Source organism: Neurospora tetrasperma (genome assembly GCF_000213175.1).
Source record: "Neurospora tetrasperma FGSC 2508 unplaced genomic scaffold NEUTE1scaffold_2, whole genome shotgun sequence".
In the NCBI taxonomy this organism is placed as follows: domain Eukaryota; kingdom Fungi; phylum Ascomycota; class Sordariomycetes; order Sordariales; family Sordariaceae; genus Neurospora; species Neurospora tetrasperma.
The window spans coordinates 1,953,585-1,975,373 of NW_009799100.1; the positions used below are offsets into that span (position 1 = coordinate 1,953,585).

Consider the following 21,789-nt stretch of genomic DNA (forward strand, 5'->3'; position numbering starts at 1 on the left):
AGATGGCCTGCAGGCAGGCGATATCGCAGGTAGCAGAGGAACCGTAGTTCTCCTTGTTGACACCACGATCCTCACGGCCAAAGTCGGGGCACACGCTGGGAAGGAATTTTTGCGTATAGAACTCCTTGATCTGATCGTTGACGTTGACGTTGTTGGGGTGGAGGATCTGGGGGTAGTCGATCGACTCGAGGATGGGCTTCTGCACGGCGTCGGGGAAGAAAGGGTATTCGTCGGGTGACTCGTAGCGACGCATGAGGGACTGGAGACGCTCCTGCTGCCACAAGTACCAGTCCATCAAGCTGAGGTCGGTGTCGGGGAGCGGGACGGCACCAGGGATGTAAATGTTCTTATTGAGGGGGAATTGAACACGCTCGATCAAATGGAAGATGATGGTGTCCTCCAGACGGCTGTTCGACACACGTATCAGTTGGCATAGGTTCCAGAATTGTCGAGGTGATCGTTCAGTGCTTGAGCTCTCTCTTGACTCACATTAGCTGGTAGCGAATGCGCGAAAGATCAAGCGCCTTGTCGACGTCAGACAGTTCGATGATAGCGTCCATCTTGAAAGCTGAGGTGTCGCGGTAGATGCAACAACCGCTTGGAATAGAGATTTGGGTTGTATGTGCAAGTAAGATATCAATTGACAGAGAAGACAAGAGGCAGTTGTTGTGTACAGTGAGCGTTGAGTCCCTCCTGAGGACCCTCAACCGGCAGAGTTGGGACCAAACAATCGCAACTTCGATATCGGACAACAATCGGATTCCCACGTTGCAACGGCCCTGTTAAAATTTAGGTTGTTCATTTGTACATTTGTACATATGACGCACCAATACTGCGGATCCGGTACCCCACTGGCCCCCCCCAGCGTTTCTCTTGGCAGACACCGGATCCCTGCTCTTACACCCCCTTCTGGATGGAGCCAAGCCTGAATTGGCGCGTCACTTGCGTGCGGGGAACCAGGGCCAGGGGGGGTGAGGGGAAGAAATGGGAATTGAGGGGGCGCGCTATCGGCTGGTCGGGAAATCCACATCCCCGCCACATGCTGCGACCAGCCTGCTGCCAGCCGCAGAGGCCGACCACCAAGGGCCCGGTGTGTTTAGAGGGTACCTTTAAGACTGTGTGTCCCATGCACGTGTGGTGGTAGCTGTTAACAGACTAGCTAAAGTGATTCCTGCCACGGTGCTTTACCAGGTTCACACAACAAATTTGTGCCGCATCCACGCGCGCGAACTTGGAGCGAGGTACCTTACCTTATCAACCTCTACAACCTCCATCCGCAGTTGCAATTGATTCAGCCTGCCGTGGGTACATGTTGCTGCCGCGGACTCTGGCATTGACAACATCGCTTCGGCATCGCTACCGCTAGCCGCAGCTGCGCTCGATTACCGGTCGTGCGATTTGGCAGCGATAGTAGCGCTCGCAGGATTTTTCTCGCGTCGTCGTCCAAGTGTCCTGCTTCTATTCGACCTCTTTGCGCTTTAGTAGTTCGTCGGGCGGCAACAACCTTTTGGGCATTCCTTTGAACCTCTATCGATTGGGTAGCAGCCTCCCGGTGCCAACGGATGGCCAACTCTGATCAGAACCGTGATGTGTTCCCGGACGATGTGTCGATTGATGACGATACCTCCGTAATCTCTGTGAGCTCTCCTCACCTTCGTCTCCCGCACTCTGTTCACCACCATGATGACACCCTTCTGCCTCTCTTGAGTCCTTTTCGCATTGCGCTTGGCGCAGCCCAAGAACCCCAAACTAATGCAAGATGGGTGAACTGCAACAGACTCGGGGTCTCGAGGCCTTCGGTCGCAAAGTGACAACAACAGCAAGTCACTTGATCGGCCCCATCACCGACCCGACCTCTCATCCTCACTACCAGACCGCCATGACCGAGATACACAAGCAGCTCCAGAAGCCCACGCTTCAACGGGGCGTCTTCGCTATAGCGCGTACGACGCCCACCGATTTAGTGCGCTCCAAGCTGTCGTCAAAGGAAATTCAATCTCGAGCACTGGCCTACGTGCCCGATGAGCTTCTCAGAAACATCCCTGCCAGCTCCAACTCATACTCGTTATTCCAGGGCTTTCAGGCCAGTTTTCCCGACTTTACCGATGATGGAAAGAAGCACAAGCGACGGGTGTCTCGGGGGAGGAAGATGCTCGATGAGAGCCCTGTGCAACCAGGAAGCCCGCACGCGGTACAGAGGTTAAAGAAAGATAAGGCGTCAATGATGCACCAACTTGAAATGCTTGGTGTTCGGAAGAATATGGCTAGCAGCGAGATCCGTGAGATTGATAACAAAATCGCCAATCTGCACGGCATGCGCAAGATCATCCTCGACAGGCTCGCTAATCTTGAAAAAGAGGAGGCAGTATTAGAGCATGACAGTAAGTGTTTGTGCACCTAATCTTGGGGCCTCCTACTAACCGCAACTGGCAGTCATGGATGTCGAGAGCAGGCTAGACGAAGCTCAAGAACTTGCTGATGAGGCGGAATCGTTGGCGATGGCGACACCGAACAAGTCCGAGGAGGATCTATCAAGAACTGAAGAAGGATTCATGTCGCAATCCATCTACGAGAAATTACCAGCAGCCAACACTCCTCCCGGAAAGAAGAAGCCTCGCAACCATCGCAAGAAGACACTCCCGATTCTCCACGAACATTTCGAGCCAGGCACGATGATTCGCTCGATGCGCGCGCACCAGGATAACATCACGGCTCTCGACTTCGATGCTCCCTTTGGTCTTATGGTTTCGGCTGCAATGGATGACTCGGTTCGTGTGTGGGACTTGAACGCCGGGCGCTGCATCGGTACTCTTGAAGGTCACACGGCATCTGTACGCACTCTTCAAATTGAAGATAACTTCTTGGCTACTGGCTCTATGGATGCGACAATCAAGCTGTGGGACTTGAGCAAGGCCCACTACGACCCCCAGGGTAGCCAGGAGGTTGATGAGGAGGACGAGGACCTTGCATTTGTCAACCCGAACGATCACGCAGTCGATCCACCTGCCGGAAGCATGGCTGATTGCCCTCTTTTCACTCTCGAGGCCCATCTCGACGAGATTACGGCCTTGCATTTCAGGGGAGATGTGCTCGTTTCTGGCTCCGCCGATAAGACGCTTCGTCAGTGGGATCTTACAAAGGGTCGTTGCGTGCAAACATTGGACGTGATGTGGGCCGCCGCCCAAGCCACCGCTATGGGCAGCAGTGACGGTCCTTGGAGACAGACCAGCCGCTCTGCCGACGGATCCGCAGACTTCGTTGGTGCCCTGCAGGTCTTTGAGTCTGCTCTGGCTTGCGGTACTGCTGACGGTATGGTTAGACTCTGGGATCTTAGAAGTGGACAGGTGCACCGTAGTCTGGTTGGACATACCGGCCCGGTTACCTGCCTCCAGTTTGATGATGTTCATCTCGTCACTGGCAGCTTGGACAGAAGCATTCGTGTAAGCAACCTCCTCATTCCGCCATAACACCACGAAACCGAGTGGCACTGACACTGCTCCTTATTACAGATTTGGGATCTTCGCACTGGATCAATCTTCGACGCCTACGCATATGATCACCCTATCACCAGCATGATGTTTGACACCCGCCGAATTGTTTGCGCTGCTGGTGAGGATGTGGTTAAGGTGTACGACAAGGTTGAGGGACGGCATTGGGACTGCGGCGCCGGCATCACTGAGGCTGAGAAGGCCAAGTCCCCTGCAATCGTCGAACGCGTGCGCATCAGGGACGGCTACATGGTCGAAGGCCGTCAAGACGGTGTCGTCGGCGTCTGGACATGCTAAAAGTGACATGGTCCCGGGGGGTTGCATTGCTTGTACAAATACGACATCATACGACACGACTTACACTGGATTGGAGCAAAAGGGGCGGCCACGTATATTGGTGTTCATGAGTTTATGAAGAGGACTCGTCTAGCGACAAAATGAAGTCATTGTTAGGGTTGGCTGGATACCTTGGGTCTGTACGAGTGTATGTTCGCAATGGAACTACACAGCAGTTACATGTATCTTTCACCGGTGCAAAACTGAGTCCTTGGCGACGGTTGAGTGATGTACCCCCAACAGAGCCAAACTTGAAGCATTCACCCCATTGAAAGAATAGGTGAACGCGCCTGGGCGCAAGTGGGGATCATCTCGAATGCGGAAGTCATGAAATCATCGGAGCAGTGTCCGAAGAGGGGTAAAGGTGCTTCCGGTCTTTACCCTGGCCTCGCCCTTGCTTCCGGTCGTTGAACTCCGGACTTATAAATCAACGATCTCTGTAGAAAGTGATGGCACAAGATCGAGATTGCGAAAGTTATCCTCTGGTCGTTCGGGGAGTTTGCAAACCCGTCCGCTCCCCACGATCGTCCATGGTCCACCTTGGATTGAACCCCACTTGCCGTACACGGACTCTTGAGATCTGAGATCGAAACCATCACCTCCGTCTGCTCGGGTGCCCGAACATTTCCAGTCTTCTTGCGTGCCTGGCATCTCGCTGTGGAAGAGCGTAGAGACCCCCACTTCAGCTTGCCATTGCCCTCAAGCCGATCCCACCTGTACACTTTGAGGTTTGCTCTAGGGGTACTCGTCGGGCCCGCCTCCGTGATCTCTGCCTTATCTCCGTTTGTTAACTTATATAGAAGGAAAGAGGGAACGGCCCTCCTGTCTGCCTCCCGTTGTTTAACAAAGTGCTATCCTTGTTTTTTTTTAACGAATCATGGATCTGGGCTGTACTTAGTCTCCGGCCGATCTGAACTCGGCCGTCGTACAGGCATATAATCCAAGCTTCCTTCCGTTCCCTCGTCCCTTCTCTTATGAACTTCCCGTGTGTATTGATCATCTCTCTTCTTTCATCCCAGTCTTCCTTTTCATCCCATCCCACTTTTCAATATAACCTACCTTCAACTCAAAATGGCCCTCCCTATGGCACCTCCCCCCAAGGGGCCCCTCGGCCGCTATCGTTTGCTGTCCCCTACTGCATCCGTCCGTGTCAGTCCGCTTTGTCTGGGGTCGATGAACTTTGGCGATTCGTGGTAGGTTTTACACATCGGACTTATGCTGCTAACCGTTCGTGATATTGTTTGATTACTGATCTGCGGAACCTTACTTCATAGGCAAGATTATATGGGAGAGTGCAATCAAGAGACTACGGAGAGGATTTTGGACTTTTACTATGAGAACGGAGGTATGATGGGAAACTCCTATGGCTTATTCCCCTGAAGCTAACTCGGTGATGTTGGGTGATGTGTAGGCAACTTCATTGATACTGCCAACAACTACCAGAAGGAGGAATCTGAGAAATGGATTGGGGAGTGGATGAAGAAACGGGGGATTCGAGATCAACTTGGTAAGCTACTAATTTGCGAACCTCTCTGAAGCCTTTTAAGCACACGTCAGACCCATAGATTCCGCGTGGAGCAGACATTAATCGTCGTCCTAGTCATCGCCACCAAATATACCACCAACTTCAGAGCTGGTCATGGTGAAACAGAGATCATGGCCAGTTTCGGAGGCAACGGCACCAAGAGTATGCGTGTCTCAGTTGAGGCCAGTTTGAAGAAGCTCCAGACGGATTATATCGACCTCGTACGTTTCTCTGTTCTCAAACATCACACATAGACCTGCTAATATGACCATTGTACAGCTCTACGTCCACTGGTGGGATTTTGCCACCTCCATCCCCGAGCTGATGCAATCCCTGAACCAGCTCGTCACCAGCGGCAAGGTTCTCTACTTGGGTGTTAGCGACACCCCGGCTTGGGTAGTCAGCAAGGCCAACCAATACGCGCGCGATCACGCACTTCGGCAGTTCTGCATTTACCAAGGCCGGTGGTCCGCCGCCTCGCGCGACTTTGAGCGGGACATCATTCCCATGTGCCGGGACGAAGGCATGGGGCTCGCGCCCTGGGGGGCCCTGGGGGGCGGCAGCTTCAAGTCGGAGGAGCAGCGCCAGCAGCAGGCCAACGAGGGCCGCAAGATTAAGACGACCGAGGAGCAGATCAAGATCAGCCGGGCTCTGGAGAAGATTGCGCAGCGTAAGAACACGGCCATCACCTCCGTCGCCCTGGCGTACGTGATGCACAAGGCTCCGTACGTGTTCCCGATTGTTGGCGGCCGGTCGGTCGAGCACCTGAAGGGTAACATTGAGGCGCTCACGCTGGCGTTGTCGGACCAGGATATCGACGAGATTGAGAGCGCGGTTCCGTTCGATATTGGGTTCCCTAGCTCATTTTTGTATGGAGAGAAGGTTCCTGCGCACCCCAGTCAGGTTTGGTTGATGGGTATGGCGGGGACGTATGATTATGTCCCGGTGCCGAAGCCTATCGTGCCAACGGCGGAAAATGGTCAGTAGAGCCGACATCGCCGCCAGAGGTCTTTGAAGGTTAGGTGGGAGCAGAAGCTAAAGTATTAGTACGTTTCAATGTGATTCAAGTTGGGCTTTATTCGATTGTGATTATGTGTCAAACTGCTTTTGCGGAGGGTGTCATAAACAACATATGGGTTGCAAAAAAAAAAAACTGATAAGCGTAAAGCTTTCGAAAACCTACTTGGCACGTCTTAGTACAAATTTGTTTGATAGAACTGCATAGAATTTGGGGGTATCTCAAAGCTGACATGGAACGCGTTTCTTTTCTCCTCTCGATGTGCTTCAAGCCCTTCGCTTGCCGCCCTTGCCGCCAAGTAATAACTTTTCCAGCCCCTTCTCTGCATCTGACAAAGGCCTTCCAACATTTGCCGGAATCTCGAACACGGCGTGGTCCTCTTCCTCTTGTTGATCTTCCTCATCTTCCTCATCATCTGAATCGCTTCCGCTATCATCCTCCTCATCCTCGTCCTCGTCAAGCTCTTCTTCCTCCACAGCCTCACCCGCATCAATCTTCGCCTGTTGTTCCTGAATAGCCTTCTCCAGTTCCTTGAGCATCTTCTTGGTAAATCCTGAAGCCTCCACAGTGGCGTCCAACCGCTTAGCACCATCCTTGCCAACCGTCTTCTTAGCATCCTTGAAGAAAGGACCGAGTTGTGTGGGCACAAAGTGGAAGCGCTTCTTGAAGAACCTCTTAATGCATTCGACATCGCGGTCAAAGTACATCTCGGCGTTTACGTGGTCCATAGACACCATTTGTGGGAAGTCGATAATGACTGGGACAAGGGTCACCGTCTCCGTCTCCTTCTCCTCGCCGTCCTCGATCGTGTACTTGTTGGTCCGCTCCTCTTTGATCAAAATGTTGAACTCGTTGAAATCACCATGGATGAGCCCGTGCTTGGCCAGTCGAAGGATGAGGTCGATAAGCTCAGCGTAGAGGCTCGCGGGGTCTGGAACCGAGGAGACCTGTCTAAGTGGTAGGGACTGGACCAGGCTCATGACGATAGTGTGTCGGGACTGGGAAATCGGTTCGGGAACGGGAAAGCCTTCTTCTTGGAGAGCCTGCATGAAGGCATATTCCTTCATGGCCGCGAGCCGCGAGAGATACATCCATGAGCCGCCTTGCCGGTTGCGCAGGTAGTCGCGGTTGGACTTGACGGTACGGAAGGAAATGCGGCCTAGACGATGGATCTTGAGAATCTTCTGCTTGCCGGTCTTGTCGGCTACGATCATGATGTCGGATTCCTTGCCGACACCCACACGACTGCCAACGCTGTAGACGACATCTTTCGAGGAGTGGGTGTGCAGCGCCAGATAGTCAAGACCGCCGTAGGTCAGTCGGTAGCCGTCGTACTTGGCCTCCTTCATGCGTCCGATGAGGCCAGACTTGGCAAGGGTCGCTATGCTCTTGTGAACACCACTGGCACCGCCCTTGAGACGGGCAATTCTCTCGATCAGAGGGGTCGGGACGAGCTCGTGGTTCTTGCTGCCCGTCTCAACGGCAGTCAAGACTCTCCAGTCTTCTGCCGTGAGATAGCGTAAAACTCTGGTGTCCAAAAACATGATTGTGTGTTTCTCTTTGGATTTTTTTTCTCAGGTGATTGTCGGCCTAGTTGCTGTGAGAGATTTTCTGATGTTGTCTTGATCCAAGAGAGCTATTAGGTTGCTGTCTACGACGCTCTCGTCGAAGTCAAAGTCAAGGTGGGTGAAGCGCAAAGCTGATGACCAGGGGGCAGAACGGAAAGTGGGCGTCCCCCAAATTCCAAATGCACGGTTGCGATAACATCTTCCCGATAAGATAGGGCTGGCCGTGGGCTCCATTCGCTGAGCTGTGCCTGCCCGGTCAACCTCAAGCGCCAGGTCCAGGCCAGTAGCTTATCTTATCAGAAGCTTGGGGGGAGCGGAATTTGTATCTTCCAGGCTCTGATGACGCCTCGTCCCCACCGAGGCTTCCAGACCCACTTGAGGCGGGCAGCATTGGATCGCAGGGGCGTTCTCAGCCAGACGGGGGAGCTTCAGGCGGCAAGCGAGTCGCGTAACCACCATCGGAGCTCCCTGGCGTTAGTACCGTAACTGCCACTGACCTTTGCTGGCTTTCAGCAACTGAGGTGCTTCTGGGCGAACGTGCAAAAGCTCCAACCTCCAAAACCGTCACCTGAACAACATAACAGCCTCCAAACAACCGCAGCCAGCTCATCCACTTTTGATTTTGATATTCTGCTCACGACTGGAGCTCAAGTTCCTGTCGCTCAAGCAAACTCGGTGACAAAACTTGAACATTTCTTGCAGCAGCGAACGCCACCGCCGCGTCCACCTACCCCGGCCAGCCCAACTGACCTTGGTTTCCCCTCCAACTGGACCCATCGGCTCCGCGAATCCTTCCACCTACAACCATCACGGCCAGTAATCATGGCGCAAGAAAGCGACCTGTCCAAGACGGCCGATAAGAGCAAGGGAAAGGCCGTCGATGACGAGAAGAAGCACCAAGATGTCGATGGAAAGACCCCCGCAAACGGAAAGAAGGAGGAGGAACAGAATGGTGGGTTTCTCGGCCACTCCGACCGACTTGAGGTATCGGCGCCGGGCTTCTGCTGACAGCGCTTTGCGTTAGCTTCCGAGGAACTCAGTGAAGAGGATCAGCAGCTCAAGAGCGAGCTTGAGATGCTCGTTGAGCGGCTAACGGTTGGTGCTTCGCAATGACGTGATACAGGCTGAAGACCGGCTTCTCTAACAGTACGATGTCTTCAGGAATCCGATGCGACCCTCTACAAGCCGGCCCTCGAGGCCATGAAGAACTCTATCAAGACATCCACATCCTCCATGACGGCGGTACCGAAGCCGCTCAAGTTCCTGCGCCCGCATTATGAGACCATGACGAAACTCTACGACGAGTGGCCCGCTGGCGACGACAAGTCATCTCTCGCAGATGTTCTATCGGTGATCGGCATGACATACTCGGACGAGGACCGCCAGGATACTCTGAAATACAGACTCCTTTCCCCAACACAGGACATCGGCTCGTGGGGTCATGAGTACGTTCGCCATCTCGCCCTCGAGATTGGCGAGGTCTACGCCAAGCGCATAGCCAATGATGAGCCGACTCAAGAGCTGGTCGATCTTGCCCTGGTTCTGGTGCCGCTCTTCCTCAAGAGCAACGCTGAAGCCGATGCCGTCGATCTGATGAGTGAGCTCGAGATCATCGAGGAGCTTCCCAAGTTTCTCGACGAGAACACCTATTCGAGAGTCTGCCTGTACATGGTCTCCATGGTCAACCTCCTAACCTATCCTGACAACGAGACGTTCCTTCGCGTGGCGCACAGCATCTACAAGAAATACAACCAGCACACCCAAGCCATGGTGCTTGCGATTAGACTCAACGATCTTGGACTCATCGAGAAAGATTTCGAGGCGGCGGACGAGGATCCTGCGCTTCGTAAGCAGCTCGCTTTCCTTATCGCGCGCCAGGGCATTCCATTGGAGTTTGAAAGGAGCAATGATGACGACGAAAAGATCTACGAGTGCCTTTCCAACCAGAAGCTGTCGGAGTATTTCAAGTCGCTCGGGAAGGAACTCAACATCTTGGAGCCAAAAACGACGGAGGATATTTACAAGAGCCACCTCGAAAGCAGCCGTGTTGCTGGTATGACCAACTTTGATTCTGCCCGACACAATCTTGCCGCCGGCTTCGTCAACGCTTTTGTCAATGCCGGCTTTGGGAGTGACAAGATGATGCTCGTTGGTAAAGACAAGGACAGCTGGGTGTGGAAGACCAAGGCTGAGGGTATGATGTCTACAGTGGCGTCGCTGGGAACTCTGCTCCTTTGGGACGTCGAAAACGGTCTTGACCACGTCGACAAGTATACTTATCTCGAGGAGGAGCAAATCCAAGCTGGCGCATACCTCGCGATCGGTATCATGAATACTAACGTTAGGACGGACTCCGAGCCCGCGATGGCCCTGTTGGCTGATCCCGACAAGCTTGCGCACAAGAACCCGCTCATCCGCGTAGCTACCATTATGGGTCTCGGACTGGCATACGCAGGGTCCTGCAAGGAGGAGCTTCTCTCGTTCCTGGTCAACATTATCAGCGACCCTGAGGAGAGCATGCAGGTGTCGGCCATGGCTGCCCTGGCCTGCGGTATGATCTTTGTTGGCTCCTCCAATTCCGAAGTCAGCGAGGCCATCGTGACTACCTTGTTGGATGAAGAAAGTGGAAGCCGCCTCAATGACAAATGGTCCAGGTTCCTTGCGCTTGGCTTGGGTCTCCTCTATTTTGGTCGCCAGGAACAGGTGGACGTTATTCTTGAGACGCTCAAGGCGGTTGAGCACCCTATGGCGAAGCCAACTGCTGTTCTTGCTGAGATTTGCGCCTGGGCTGGCACCGGTGCCGTCCTCAAGATTCAGGAGCTCCTTCACATTTGCAACGAGCACATTGAGGATGGAGAGGAGAAGAAGGGCGAGGAGTTGCTTCAGGCCTATGCTGTTCTGGGTATTGGCTTGATTGCCATGGGCGAAGATGTTGGACAGGAAATGGTTCTCCGCCATTTTGGCCACCTTATGCACTACGGCGAAGCTAACATCCGACGAGCGGTGCCGCTGGCTATGGGTCTCATCAGCCCCAGCAACCCTCAAATGAAGGTTTACGACACTCTGTCACGGTACAGTCACGACAATGACAATGAAGTGGCCATCAACGCCATTTTCGCTATGGGTCTCCTGGGTGCCGGTACGAACAACGCTAGACTTGCCCAGCTGCTCCGTCAGCTGGCTAGCTACTATCACAGAGATCAGGAGTCTTTGTTCATGGTCCGTATCGCACAAGGTCTCTTGCACATGGGCAAGGGCACTCTTTCCGTCAGCCCCTTCCACACAGACCGTCAAGTGCTTTCAAACGTGGCGACGGCTGGTCTCCTCGCTGTCTTGGTCGCCATGATTGATGCCAAGCAGTTCATTACGTCGAAGTCTCACTATCTCCTCTACTGGATTGTGACAGCAATGCACCCTCGCATGCTTGTTACCCTGGATGAGGACTTGAAGCCTTTGACAGTGAACGTTCGTGTCGGTCAGGCTGTTGATGTGGTGGGCCAGGCTGGTCGCCCCAAGACCATCACTGGCTGGCAGACCCAGAGCACACCGGTACTGCTGGGCTATGGTGAGCGTGCTGAGCTCGAGGATGACCAATACATCAGCCTTAGCAGCACCCTTGAGGGTCTCGTCATTCTTCGCAAGGTATGTGCAGATCGATAACATTGCCTTTCAAATTGTGTTTTACTAACTTTTGTCCGCAGAACCCCGACTGGGAGGGTGAGAAGTAGAGGGGCTGCAAGTTGGGCGATGTATAGGGTTATGTGGTTCGGTGTGTTTTAGAACGTTAGGAGGGATCGTCAGGAGGAGATGGAAGTATTCATCGAGAGAGCCAAAGAAAGGGCGGCTAAGCAGACACCACGCACGTGCATATGCAGTAGAAAAGCGGACTATATCATTTAAACTGTGTTATAAGGTTCCCAACGGATATTCAAGGTAGCACTTCTGGGAATTCGATTGCAAAGATTGTACAAAGGGGTCTTGTGGTTGATGCAGTGTGGATGGAAGAGGCCGAAGCCCCTTCATTCCACTGCATTAGATCTTTACACGCAGTCCAGTTGGCAACCTATTGGGATTAGGGTGCTGAAAACATCGGCTATTGCGTTCGGCTTCTTTCTTCACTTTTCGTCTTTTTTTTTCTCTCGTCCATAAGAAAGGTTCAAGTTCTGTCGTTGCGGCCCGGTGACTCACTGTACGTAATCGTAACTTGTTCTGGTGCCGAGGTCATCTGGGGAGTCAGTGGCGAGTGGATGTTGTTGATTTGCATGTTGCGCCAAGCGTGGCCTCGGTGTTAAAATGGGAGTCTCCGGAAATCGAATAGTACAGCAGAATGGTTATATCTCAAGAGGTTCTGTGCCATCTTGGCCTTTACTCAGGAATGGATATGGTGTCATGAGCCTGATAAAAGTCACGAATATTCTTGTCCGCAAGAGTGGGAAGTTGTTGAATACAAGTAAAGGCAGATGAAGTACCTATGTATGTAGGTGAGGTGTTAGGTACCTAGTTGTCACACCTACCTACCTAGAGGTAGGTACCCAGGTCCCGTCTATCCCGGGGACGGGGCTGCATAAAAAGAGCGCTTAGTGCCACTGGGCCTGCCATTGCGGTGGATGATCCCTCTAGCGCTACAAGTCTGCGGCGCACTCTTAAACACGTCTGCAAGGAAGGATCTAAAAGGCAAGAAGTGGGGGGAAAAATTCCATGTCAGACAAATGTTAGTTGTTTTGACTTTATTACTCGACACTTTCATTCAGCGGTTTCTCTTTACCCGAACCTGTCTGTCAAACTGTTCCTAAACCTCTCGAGAATCATTCCCTCGGTTCCCTTCGGTGGCAGCTGTCGTGCCATTTTCAAAGAACCCTCTGATTCTTTCTGCAATCTGCACGAACGCATCTGATCATCGGGTTCGTTGATTGGCTGGGTTGCGTCACCACAAAGACAAATTAGTCTATTCCGCTTGAGCAAGGCGAGAGGACACGGCGTTCTGCAGGTAACGTTATGCAGTGCTACTGTTGCTTTTATAGCTATGATGGCTAACAATGTTGAGTAGGTTGTGACTATCAACATCTGTGAGATCCAGGCAAGCCTGAATTCTTGATATCCAGATTTGGAGGGTGAGATAAAAGGCGTGTCTTACATCAAAACCGCGTCCCGAGTTTCTCACCGTCTCTTCTTGTAAGGGATCAAATATTGGCGTGGACCGACCTCGAGAGGGAAAGGCTCAACAAGAGGAAAGGTCCAACATGTCTTCCTACCGAGCCATACCTCCCAAGAAAAGGTCGGGTGCGGGCCTTGACTTTGCGTCTTCTTTCCGTTCTGCATCGCCGCTGGCCCAAGAGGTGTTGGCCCGAGACTTGGCTGAATTCTCGGATGATGCGGCTGATGAAGTCGACAATGAAGCTCTATCCGTAAGCGACAACGAGGACGAGACACCGGGTCCTACGCTTTACAGACGACCTAGCGGTGTCGCCTTTGGGGCGATTAGACCTGCCCTGGCTGGGCCTGGAGGGCTAGAAGAAGCGCCAATTCTCACCAGAGCCGAAAGGACGCGAAGTCGTGACGAGGAGCGATCTCTCCTCAGAGACAACCACATCCTTCCTCCGAAGCATGACCGTCCACCGCAAAAGCAGACACTGTTCAGGGCTTTATATACCCGAATCTTCAGTACCAAGGTCCCGCGAAGGATACCGGATGAAGAAGTGGCCGCCAGCCCTATCCAGATCGTCATTGCCCCTCCCACACCATCAGTGACCGAGACTGAGCCATTGCTTGGTGAAAGAAGTCTCCGACACCGCGGCGCCAACGGTCACGGCGATGAACCCTCATCTCACCATCACGACCATGAACACGAGCATCTCAACGAGCAATGGGAAGCCGCCGTCGCGGCCGGTCAGATCAAGACCACGTGGCAGCGCGAAGCCAAGACCATTGCTGTTTATTCGCGCTCTCTCATCGTGACTTTCCTGCTCCAGTACTCACTCAACGTCACCTCCATCTTCGCCGTCGGCCGCCTCGGCACCCTTGAGCTCGGTGCCGTCTCCCTTGCCACCATGACTGCTAGCATCACCTGCTATGCGCCCATCCAAGGGCTCGCCACCTCTCTCGACACGCTATGCGCCCAAGCATACGGAAGCGGCCACAAGACGCTCGTAGGGCTGCAGCTCCAACGCATGGTATATTTCTTGCTCCTTCTGCTCATCCCCGTTGCGGCAATCTGGCTCAACGCCGAGTCGATCCTGGCCGCCATGATTGAGAAGGACAGCGCCAAGCTGGCGGCCCAGTATCTCAGAGTCATTCTCCTCGGCACCCCTGCCTATGCCATGTTCGAGAGCGGGAAGCGGTTCGTGCAAGCCCAAGGCCTGTTCCACGCTACCACCTACGTGCTTTTGATCGCGGCGCCGGTCAATGTGCTGTTGAACTGGCTCTTTGTGTGGAAGCTCGGGTGGGGTTTTATCGGCGCTCCGCTGGCGGTCGCGGCGACCCAGAACATGCTGCCTCTGCTTCTGTTGTTGTATGTCTGGAAGGTTGACGGGAGGCAGGCATGGGGAGGCTTCAGGAAGGCGGCGCTGAGGAACTGGGGCCCCATGGTTCAGCTCGCGCTGCCGGGAATGGTGATGGTCGTGGCGGAGTGGTTCGCGTTTGAGATTCTGACGCTAGCGAGCGGGAGAATTGGTGTCGCTCACCTGGCGGCGCAGAGTGTTCTTGTGACTGTCACGTCCACAACATTCCAAATCCCCTTTCCGTTGTCGATTGCCGGCTCGACCAGAGTTGCTAACCTGATCGGGGCTAAGTTGGTGGATGCTGCGAAGACGTCAGCTAAGGTGGTAAGTATCTATTGATATGTCTCTATCTGATTCCTTCGTTCGACTCAACGTCTCAAGAGGATGGGGTACTAACAATGTATGTGGCTTTAATCAGACTATTGTCGGCGGTGTCATCGTCGGTCTCTTCAACGTGACACTACTGTCCGTCTTCCGGAACCAGATCGCTCTGTTGTTCACCCAAGACCCCGAGGTGATCGAGCTGGTGGCCCAGACACTTCCCGTGTGTGCCATTATGCAGTTGTTTGATGGCATGGCAGCGGTGTCGCACGGTCTGTTGCGGGGAATCGGTCGCCAGGAAATCGGCGGCTATGTGAACCTCATCGCCTACTATGTGGTTGCCTTGCCCTTGTCGTTCGGCTTGGGCTTTAGCTTGGGATGGGGTCTCGTGGGCTTGTGGATGGGAGTTACGTTTGGACTGTTGCTGTTTGTCTACCCTTCCTCTTTTCCTCCTCGTCGCCCACCTCCTTTTGAGCAAAATACTGACCTTGAGCTTATTCCGTCTGCAGGGTGTCTTTGGTTGAGTATTGGTTTATCTGGTACTCCGATTGGGAATTGGCTGCCAGGGAGGCAGAAAACAGAAATGCCTCTGGTTAACAGCACTTGAGTGTCTGTCGATATTCAAGCATTTCGGGCGTTTCTATACGCTGCGATAAGGACGGGAGCATATCACTGCGTGCATCGACTATGATCTGGCGCTTATCACATTATTTAGAATTTCTGAATTTTTGTATTAATCCTCACATTGCGCGGGCGCTATATGGTGACTGAGAGCGGAAAGATCATCAACTCGGTAATGGTAGGTTTCCATCCATTCTTCAGTGTTTGAGCATCGTGCTGCTGGTGAGTGTTTTCGGACGAAGTGCAGGGTAAGCGGGCACCCTGGCCTGGCGCGTTTGGTCGCTGACGTCTTGTCAGGGGGAACAACAAATGGGAGTGCTCATCCGTACTCCAAAGCGTGGGGAAGCGAATGCAGGGATCAACGGTACCTGAATTTCACTACCGAGGGATGGCTCGGCGGTGAACAAATCAATAAAGTGTGCTGTAGCATTCCCAGCTCAAAGCAATTGGTAGCTCTGCGTCGAGAACCCTTATTTTCTGCTTGGGCAAAACAAACAGTTGACATACAAGATGCTATTCCCATTTCAACGGCCAGCTCGCTTGCGTTCACGAAACCTGCCAAAACAGTCTCTCATATCAGACCTCGGAAGATTTTTTATTTTCCTAGCCTTGCCAACGTTCAATGCGAGCCCAACCGATACCCACCGTAGTCGCCCAGGCACCCAAGCAACAGATTAACGTAGACCGCACCCAGGTTACACCACCTAAGCCATGGCAATTTCCGAAGTCATCAAGACGGTTTTGGTTTTAATCTTTCCTGTCATCTTCTTTGTCCTATGGACAGTCGTTGCTTCTTCTAGCTTCACGCAGTCCCTCAAATTCTTAGATAATCCTGTCAATTCGCCGTTTGAAAGACCTCAGTCGGGTGCCGTGCTAGCCAAAGCTTGACGAGCTCTGAGTGGCTCGTAAAGGTGTTTTGTCACATCAAGGGCCCGCTCTGGACTTGGCTCGTGGTCCATAAATTACCTGTTTGGGGTTAACTTCCCCGCGACGCCCCGCCACTACAGCATTATTCGAACATTAGTGTACTATCATTGTCTGGTTGCTGTGCCGTCCCGTTGTCGCTGCTGGTGCTCCCGAGAGGCGAACTGCTGCTCCTCGACCTCGAACTCTACAAAGGCCGTTTCCCAGTTCCTCCGCCGCGCGAGCTCGATTCCCATCTCGACAACCCTCACCCTCCGAGCCAACATGTCGACCGCTACCACCACCAACGTTGCCGAACCCATCACGGCCGAGACGATCCTTCGCCTCTTTCCCGACATCGACACGAGGAGCGACGCGCTCGAGGGTCACGATGAGGAACAGATCCGCTTGATGGACGAGGTCTGCATTGTCACCGACGAGAACGACCTTCCCATTGGCACTGCCAGCAAGAAGCTCTGTAAGTGCCTGCCTGAGGAGGAACAAGAAATCCCATCGACACTGTCCGCTGACCGACACTACTCCTACAGGCCATCTTATGACCAACATCGATAAGGGTCTTCTTCACAGAGCCTTCTCTGTCTTCCTCTTCAATGACAAGAACGAGCTTCTCCTCCAGCAGCGCGCCACCGAAAAGATCACCTTCCCCGACATGTGGACCAACACCTGCTGCTCGCATCCTCTGAACCTTGCCAACGAGACTGGATCGACCCTTCCCGATGCTATCGCTGGTGTCAAGAACGCTGCCAGGAGGAAATTGGACCATGAGCTGGGCATCAAGCAGGAGCAGGTCCCCTTTGAGGATTTCCGTTTCCTTACCCGTATCCACTACAAGGCTCCTAGCGACGGAAAGTGGGGTGAGCACGAGAGTAAGTACTGCACAACAGCGAGGTTGGGGGAGTGATAGTTTGCTGACAGATATACCCTAGTTGATTACATCCTGTTCATCAAGGCCAACCCCGAGGTCAACGCCAACCTAAACGAAGTCCAGGCCACACAGTGGGTTTCTGCCGAGAAGCTCAAGGAGATGTTCAAGGACCCCTCCCTCAAGTTTACCCCCTGGTTCAAGCTCATCTGCGAGTCTATGCTCTTTGAGTGGTGGGCTTCCCTTGACAACGGGCTTGAAAAGTATACCGACGAGCAGGAGATTCGCCGTATGCTTCACTAAGCGAGTGCAAGCAAGGAGAAAACCACGATGAACAAGACCACCGTCGCGTGTGTGGAAACGAGAACGTGAAAACAAAATAAAGAAAGCAACTATTGCCTGTCGGATTTACGCTTTTCGCAACCAGACAGGACCTATAATTCTAATCATATTACCTACGTTCACTCAACCCCGAGATATCCGCTTTTGTTTGCCTGACGAATAAGACGTCGTGCAAAGGGCCTCTCATCTTCTGGTTTTATTTTGTTTGCGTCGGTCATGGTCGGCGCTTGACGGGATTGTTCATTCAAGAGTAAAGATAAGGGGGGAAGGGCGAATAGAGGACAAGAAACACGTTACACATCCACATCCACCATATGTCCTGAACGCCTTGATTTGGGGGTTTGCAATGGCTTCCCTACCTGGTAGCACCGTGGAATGACATGCGTTACGATAACAAACACTGCGGAGGCATGCGCAAGCCTGTGGGTGGAACGTATTGGCGAAGAACTGGTGAGCATCACCAACCACCTTCGCAACCGGGATACCGTCTTATCTCGAGACGAATCAAACATGTTATTTCCCATTTTGTCACTGAGGATCTCTATCCAGGACTTGATTGATCAGTTGTAGGGCGGCCGAGAGAGCAATGGCTGCATCACCTGATCATCTTGCATGACCCTATTTCTCAAGCCAAGGCTAACAACAAATTGATCGTCCCGTTGCAAAGCGTCTTGGTGCTTATAGGTAAGAGTCTATGATTGGATAATATGAGGCAGTAGAGACATCTTGGGGCGCTCCGAGACAGGGCTACAACCGGCTATGTTCTACTTGATCTCTTTCTCCCGCCCTGCCAGCCATCGAGGTGCCACCGATGCTCCTCATCATATCGTAGGTCCAATTCTCCTCACCCATACTGCATATCGCCTCTACCTATCTATTTCAGGATTTGCTGACCTTCAACATAGAATTTTGGCCAGGATCTCCACAGGCGTAGGCATCAGTTCAGTACATGCCCTCATGGTGTTCAGCTTCGTTTCATGCTGCCTGTTGATATGTAGACAATTGCTATCCAATCACCCGCGGCACGCCTCGCCCTCTACCCAACCCCAAGCACGAGCATTCTTGCTCACAGTGAACCATTGCTCCAAACTGTTTCTGGAGATCATCGTCGTTCTTAGCGGGATGGTCAGATCTCGAGATGAAGGCCAAGAGCAAATGTGCGGCGCTCTCTTTCTCACATTTCCTGCGGCTATCCTTCGTTGGTCAGAGATCCAATGGCTTCCCGTTTGTTAGCTGCATCTCCGCTCCGTTCAACTCAGTCCAATGACTTAGACCCCTGTCTCATTACGTCTGGCCAAGACATCGATACGGGATGTTGGGCTATCATCATCTTCAGCTTCCCGTGGGTTTGAGGGGCTTGCTGCCGTCAGTGTGACCGCCCGTCTGAATGGTGATGTGGGTTGGTCAGTGGAGGAACACAGCCAACAGGTCAGTCACATTCAACCCACGGGGTACTTACTTATTTCGATCATGCCTCCATGGGATGCTGCTTCTGTTTCCCTTGAATCTCGTTGATCCAACTTCATCTTCTCAAGCAACACCAAACATAGTTATTCGAAGTCCCCTTTCTGGGGCCCATCTTCACAAGAGCTGACAGTAGCTACTGTGTCTCTCGTGCTTAACCCTACGCCTGATTACCTACAATAACTTCATACAACAAATCAACACACCCGTTACCAAATAATTCACCATTCGAAATCCATACTCTACCTTGACCTTACACTGCTTCAATTTCCCTCCATACGTGACAAAAACTCTCGCCTCGACTGTCTCTTGAACCGCCGAACTTTGGTTCACACAACAAGCACAGAACATATACAACACCAGGACCGTTCGTCGGACAGGTCTCATTGATGTCGGCTGACCTCCGTACTGCCCTCAACTGTCTTCGACACCCATCGAGATTTATGCCCGTCTCGAGAAGTCAACTCTCAAGAGTCCATACGGGTGATAGCATACAAAATATATTATCAGCCGTATAAGCAAAGTGCGTGTTCAGTCTTCTTCATGTCTTTTGCACTAAATGCTGTTCCTGCTTGGATGCATGGTATAGGTACTTGCCCTGATGATAGCGTCTTAGAAGGACGTCTCCTTGGGCATCTTTACACCTTCCTTGACCATTTTCATGTCTTTCTGTGATATTCCAGTCTCCCTATAAAGAGCACGTTGACTTACACCTCAGGTACTTGGAAGGAACTACTACCCATCATGGAGACTGTCACTACAAGTAATAGTTCGATTACTAGTGATTCAACTACAATCAGCAATACTGCTGCTTCCTCAAGCTCTGCGCCAGCAGTCACCGTTGTCGAGCTTAAGCGCTACTCCCTAGTGCCTCCGAAGTGGCAAGAATTCGTCCGTGTTGCCGGCATGTCGGAGTGTAGGGAGGCCTCACTCTCCCTGGCCCATGCCTTTGCTGCCGACGACTACGCCCAGTATCTTGTCAACACAGAGGATCCCGAGGACGCGAAGACTGTCGTCGGTTCAGGTGGTGGAGACAGCAGAGGCGTGATGTCCAGCGGCACCATCATGACCCCAGAGGACAAGTGGAAGCTGCATGTAGATATCATGACTTATGCTGTCGCGATGCATTGCCTCAATGGGCTGGTGACGACAATTGGTCCAGAGTATGATAGCGTTGCGCTTTGGTAAGTGGTTCTTTTTTTTTCCCTTCCCCTTGAGTCGAGACTGCTTGCATGAGTAACTTCGAAACCTTGATGCGGCGTAACTGTCCACATGAGAGATGATTGATATCAGCACGTTACAGAAAGCAAAGTCATGGCTAACACATACACACTGACTCCTTGCCGTGCGTGCCAAACCCTCGAACTCCGCGAGGCGCGGGCTTCAACCTTCGACCTTCAACCGGATAAAGGTAAGTAAGATAAGGTAAGAAGTTTCCGAGATGTCACAAAAAAGGTCCTCGAAGCCCGCCTTATGCGAGAATGTCGCGGGTTTTGGCAGCTGCACGGTAACTGTGAGATCTCAGTGTGTATCCAAATACTGCAGGCTACCACCTGGTCACGATCTTGATAGCTGGTGGGTGCTGTTTCGCAGCGGAGCCTGGAGGCTCTACTATCAGTTGTCTATCGAGGGTAGGAAGCGTTACTTCGACGAAGTGGTCCCTCTCCTGCATGACACCAAGGCGCAAGTCCTGGGCGAGAGGGATCATGATGCTTGGTACTTGGTTTACTTGGGCACGAAGCCGAGCTCCCAGGGGAGAGGGTATGCGGGGAAGTTGTTGAAGGATGTGATGCAGCGGGTAAGTCTTGCACCGTCTCATTTCGGATTATTATCAAAAGGGGTAAAGAAAAACCAAAGCAAAAAGCTAACACAACCGCTTATGCTTTTAGGCCGACGCCGAAAACAGACCCATGTATCTCGAATCCAGCTCACTCGCCAACAACTCCTACTACCAGAAGTTCGGCTTCGAGATCAAGAGGGACATCTTCCTGAAGCGTGGACGGGACCCCGTCCGTTTGTCCATTATGGTCCGCGAGCCCAATGCCTCTGGCATGACTCCCAGTAGCACCCGCAAGGATCTTGTTACTGGTGGCTCTACCGTTGGCGCGCTCTTCGCTGCTGCTGCTGCTCCTTTGACGACGACCACGACCACTAGCAATACTCTTATGGGATCTACTAGGGTCAAGTTTCCTACTGTCGGCTCCCACTATCATCATGGCCTTCTTGCACATGGGCATTGCCATGTTGGTCTTGGAGTTGGCGGTAAGAAGTTGATGTAAGTTGATGGTGATATAGTAGTGTTTTCATGGAGGATGACGCCGACGCGACTCAGATTGAACACTTGTGTTTTTATTCACGTTTGACCTCGGACCATGAGTCTCACTGTTGGGTCTCTGATTTGTGTTTACTGATTGCAAGGGTGGGATATGTTGGTTTCCGGTTTCATTTTATACTCGAGATGTAACGGCTGTCAGTTGCACGCCTTCATGATACACACTCGTTTCGTAGCTCAGCCGTCCGGCCTACTAGAATGTTAGCTCTACGATGCAACAAGTCATCAGACGCCCTTCTTTACCTCAAAATTGACTCGGGTATATTCTCTTCGTGTTAACAGACGCAGAACCGCAAAACCAAAGATGAAAACTAAAAAAAAAGGAAAAAAAGAAACCATCCATTCCGGTCCATTCTTGTGAAACGTTAAGCCTTGAGGCGCCATTCGTTTCCTCGTCCAGATAGGTGGACCGGGAAAAAAAAAAGAAAACATGATCCTCTTCAAGACTTTTCCTGAGCCTTTCTCATCCCTTCCTCCTCCGGTGGTATTTC

The 21,789-nt window shown here is 52.4% G+C and overlaps 8 protein-coding genes across 8 annotated transcripts; 6 read left to right on the forward strand and 2 right to left on the reverse strand.

The window, feature by feature from the left end:
- Window positions 1–44: 44 nt before the first annotated feature.
- Window positions 45–994, reverse strand: NEUTE1DRAFT_116352 (uncharacterized protein; the record flags this gene model as incomplete). Its single annotated transcript, XM_009851004.1, has 2 exons — window positions 45–407; window positions 490–994. Coding segments are annotated over 2 exons (432 nt in total), but the record flags the coding sequence as incomplete, so codon positions are not given.
- Window positions 995–1,039: 45 nt separating this feature from the next.
- NEUTE1DRAFT_40193 (uncharacterized protein) lies at window positions 1,040–3,785 on the forward strand (the record flags this gene model as incomplete). Its single annotated transcript, XM_009850538.1, has 4 exons — window positions 1,040–1,090; window positions 1,778–2,381; window positions 2,434–3,440; window positions 3,510–3,785. 4 exons carry the CDS (start codon window positions 1,040–1,042, stop codon window positions 3,783–3,785), a joined length of 1,938 nt encoding a protein of 645 aa, XP_009848840.1.
- Window positions 3,786–4,895: 1,110 nt separating this feature from the next.
- NEUTE1DRAFT_145117 (norsolorinic acid reductase) lies at window positions 4,896–6,431 on the forward strand (the record flags this gene model as incomplete). The annotated part of the gene is made up of 5 exons (XM_009851005.1): window positions 4,896–5,017; window positions 5,099–5,169; window positions 5,236–5,331; window positions 5,425–5,570; window positions 5,629–6,431. 5 exons carry the CDS (start codon window positions 4,896–4,898, stop codon window positions 6,334–6,336), a joined length of 1,143 nt encoding a protein of 380 aa, XP_009849307.1.
- Window positions 6,432–6,633: 202 nt separating this feature from the next.
- NEUTE1DRAFT_128509 (uncharacterized protein) lies at window positions 6,634–7,940 on the reverse strand (the record flags this gene model as incomplete). Its single annotated transcript, XM_009851006.1, has 1 exon — window positions 6,634–7,940. The coding sequence occupies one exon, from the start codon at window positions 7,909–7,911 to the stop codon at window positions 6,634–6,636; it is 1,278 nt and encodes a 425-aa protein (XP_009849308.1).
- An 806-nt stretch (window positions 7,941–8,746) lies between these two features.
- Window positions 8,747–11,905, forward strand: NEUTE1DRAFT_59993 (26S proteasome regulatory subunit rpn-1; the record flags this gene model as incomplete). The annotated part of the gene is made up of 4 exons (XM_009851007.1): window positions 8,747–8,887; window positions 8,960–9,030; window positions 9,097–11,577; window positions 11,637–11,905. 4 exons carry the CDS (start codon window positions 8,758–8,760, stop codon window positions 11,661–11,663), a joined length of 2,709 nt encoding a protein of 902 aa, XP_009849309.1.
- A 1,270-nt stretch (window positions 11,906–13,175) lies between these two features.
- On the forward strand, window positions 13,176–15,494 carry NEUTE1DRAFT_78677 (uncharacterized protein; the record flags this gene model as incomplete). Its single annotated transcript, XM_009851008.1, has 3 exons — window positions 13,176–14,756; window positions 14,851–15,179; window positions 15,263–15,494. The coding sequence occupies 3 exons, from the start codon at window positions 13,176–13,178 to the stop codon at window positions 15,348–15,350; spliced, it is 1,998 nt and encodes a 665-aa protein (XP_009849310.1).
- Window positions 15,495–16,496: 1,002 nt separating this feature from the next.
- NEUTE1DRAFT_145121 (isopentenyl diphosphate isomerase) lies at window positions 16,497–17,960 on the forward strand (the record flags this gene model as incomplete). Its single annotated transcript, XM_009851009.1, has 3 exons — window positions 16,497–16,755; window positions 16,826–17,164; window positions 17,225–17,960. 3 exons carry the CDS (start codon window positions 16,563–16,565, stop codon window positions 17,461–17,463), a joined length of 771 nt encoding a protein of 256 aa, XP_009849311.1.
- Window positions 17,961–19,710: 1,750 nt separating this feature from the next.
- Window positions 19,711–21,245, forward strand: NEUTE1DRAFT_38565 (uncharacterized protein; the record flags this gene model as incomplete). The annotated part of the gene is made up of 3 exons (XM_009850456.1): window positions 19,711–20,150; window positions 20,467–20,764; window positions 20,856–21,245. The coding sequence occupies 3 exons, from the start codon at window positions 19,711–19,713 to the stop codon at window positions 21,243–21,245; spliced, it is 1,128 nt and encodes a 375-aa protein (XP_009848758.1).
- Window positions 21,246–21,789: the final 544 nt, after the last annotated feature.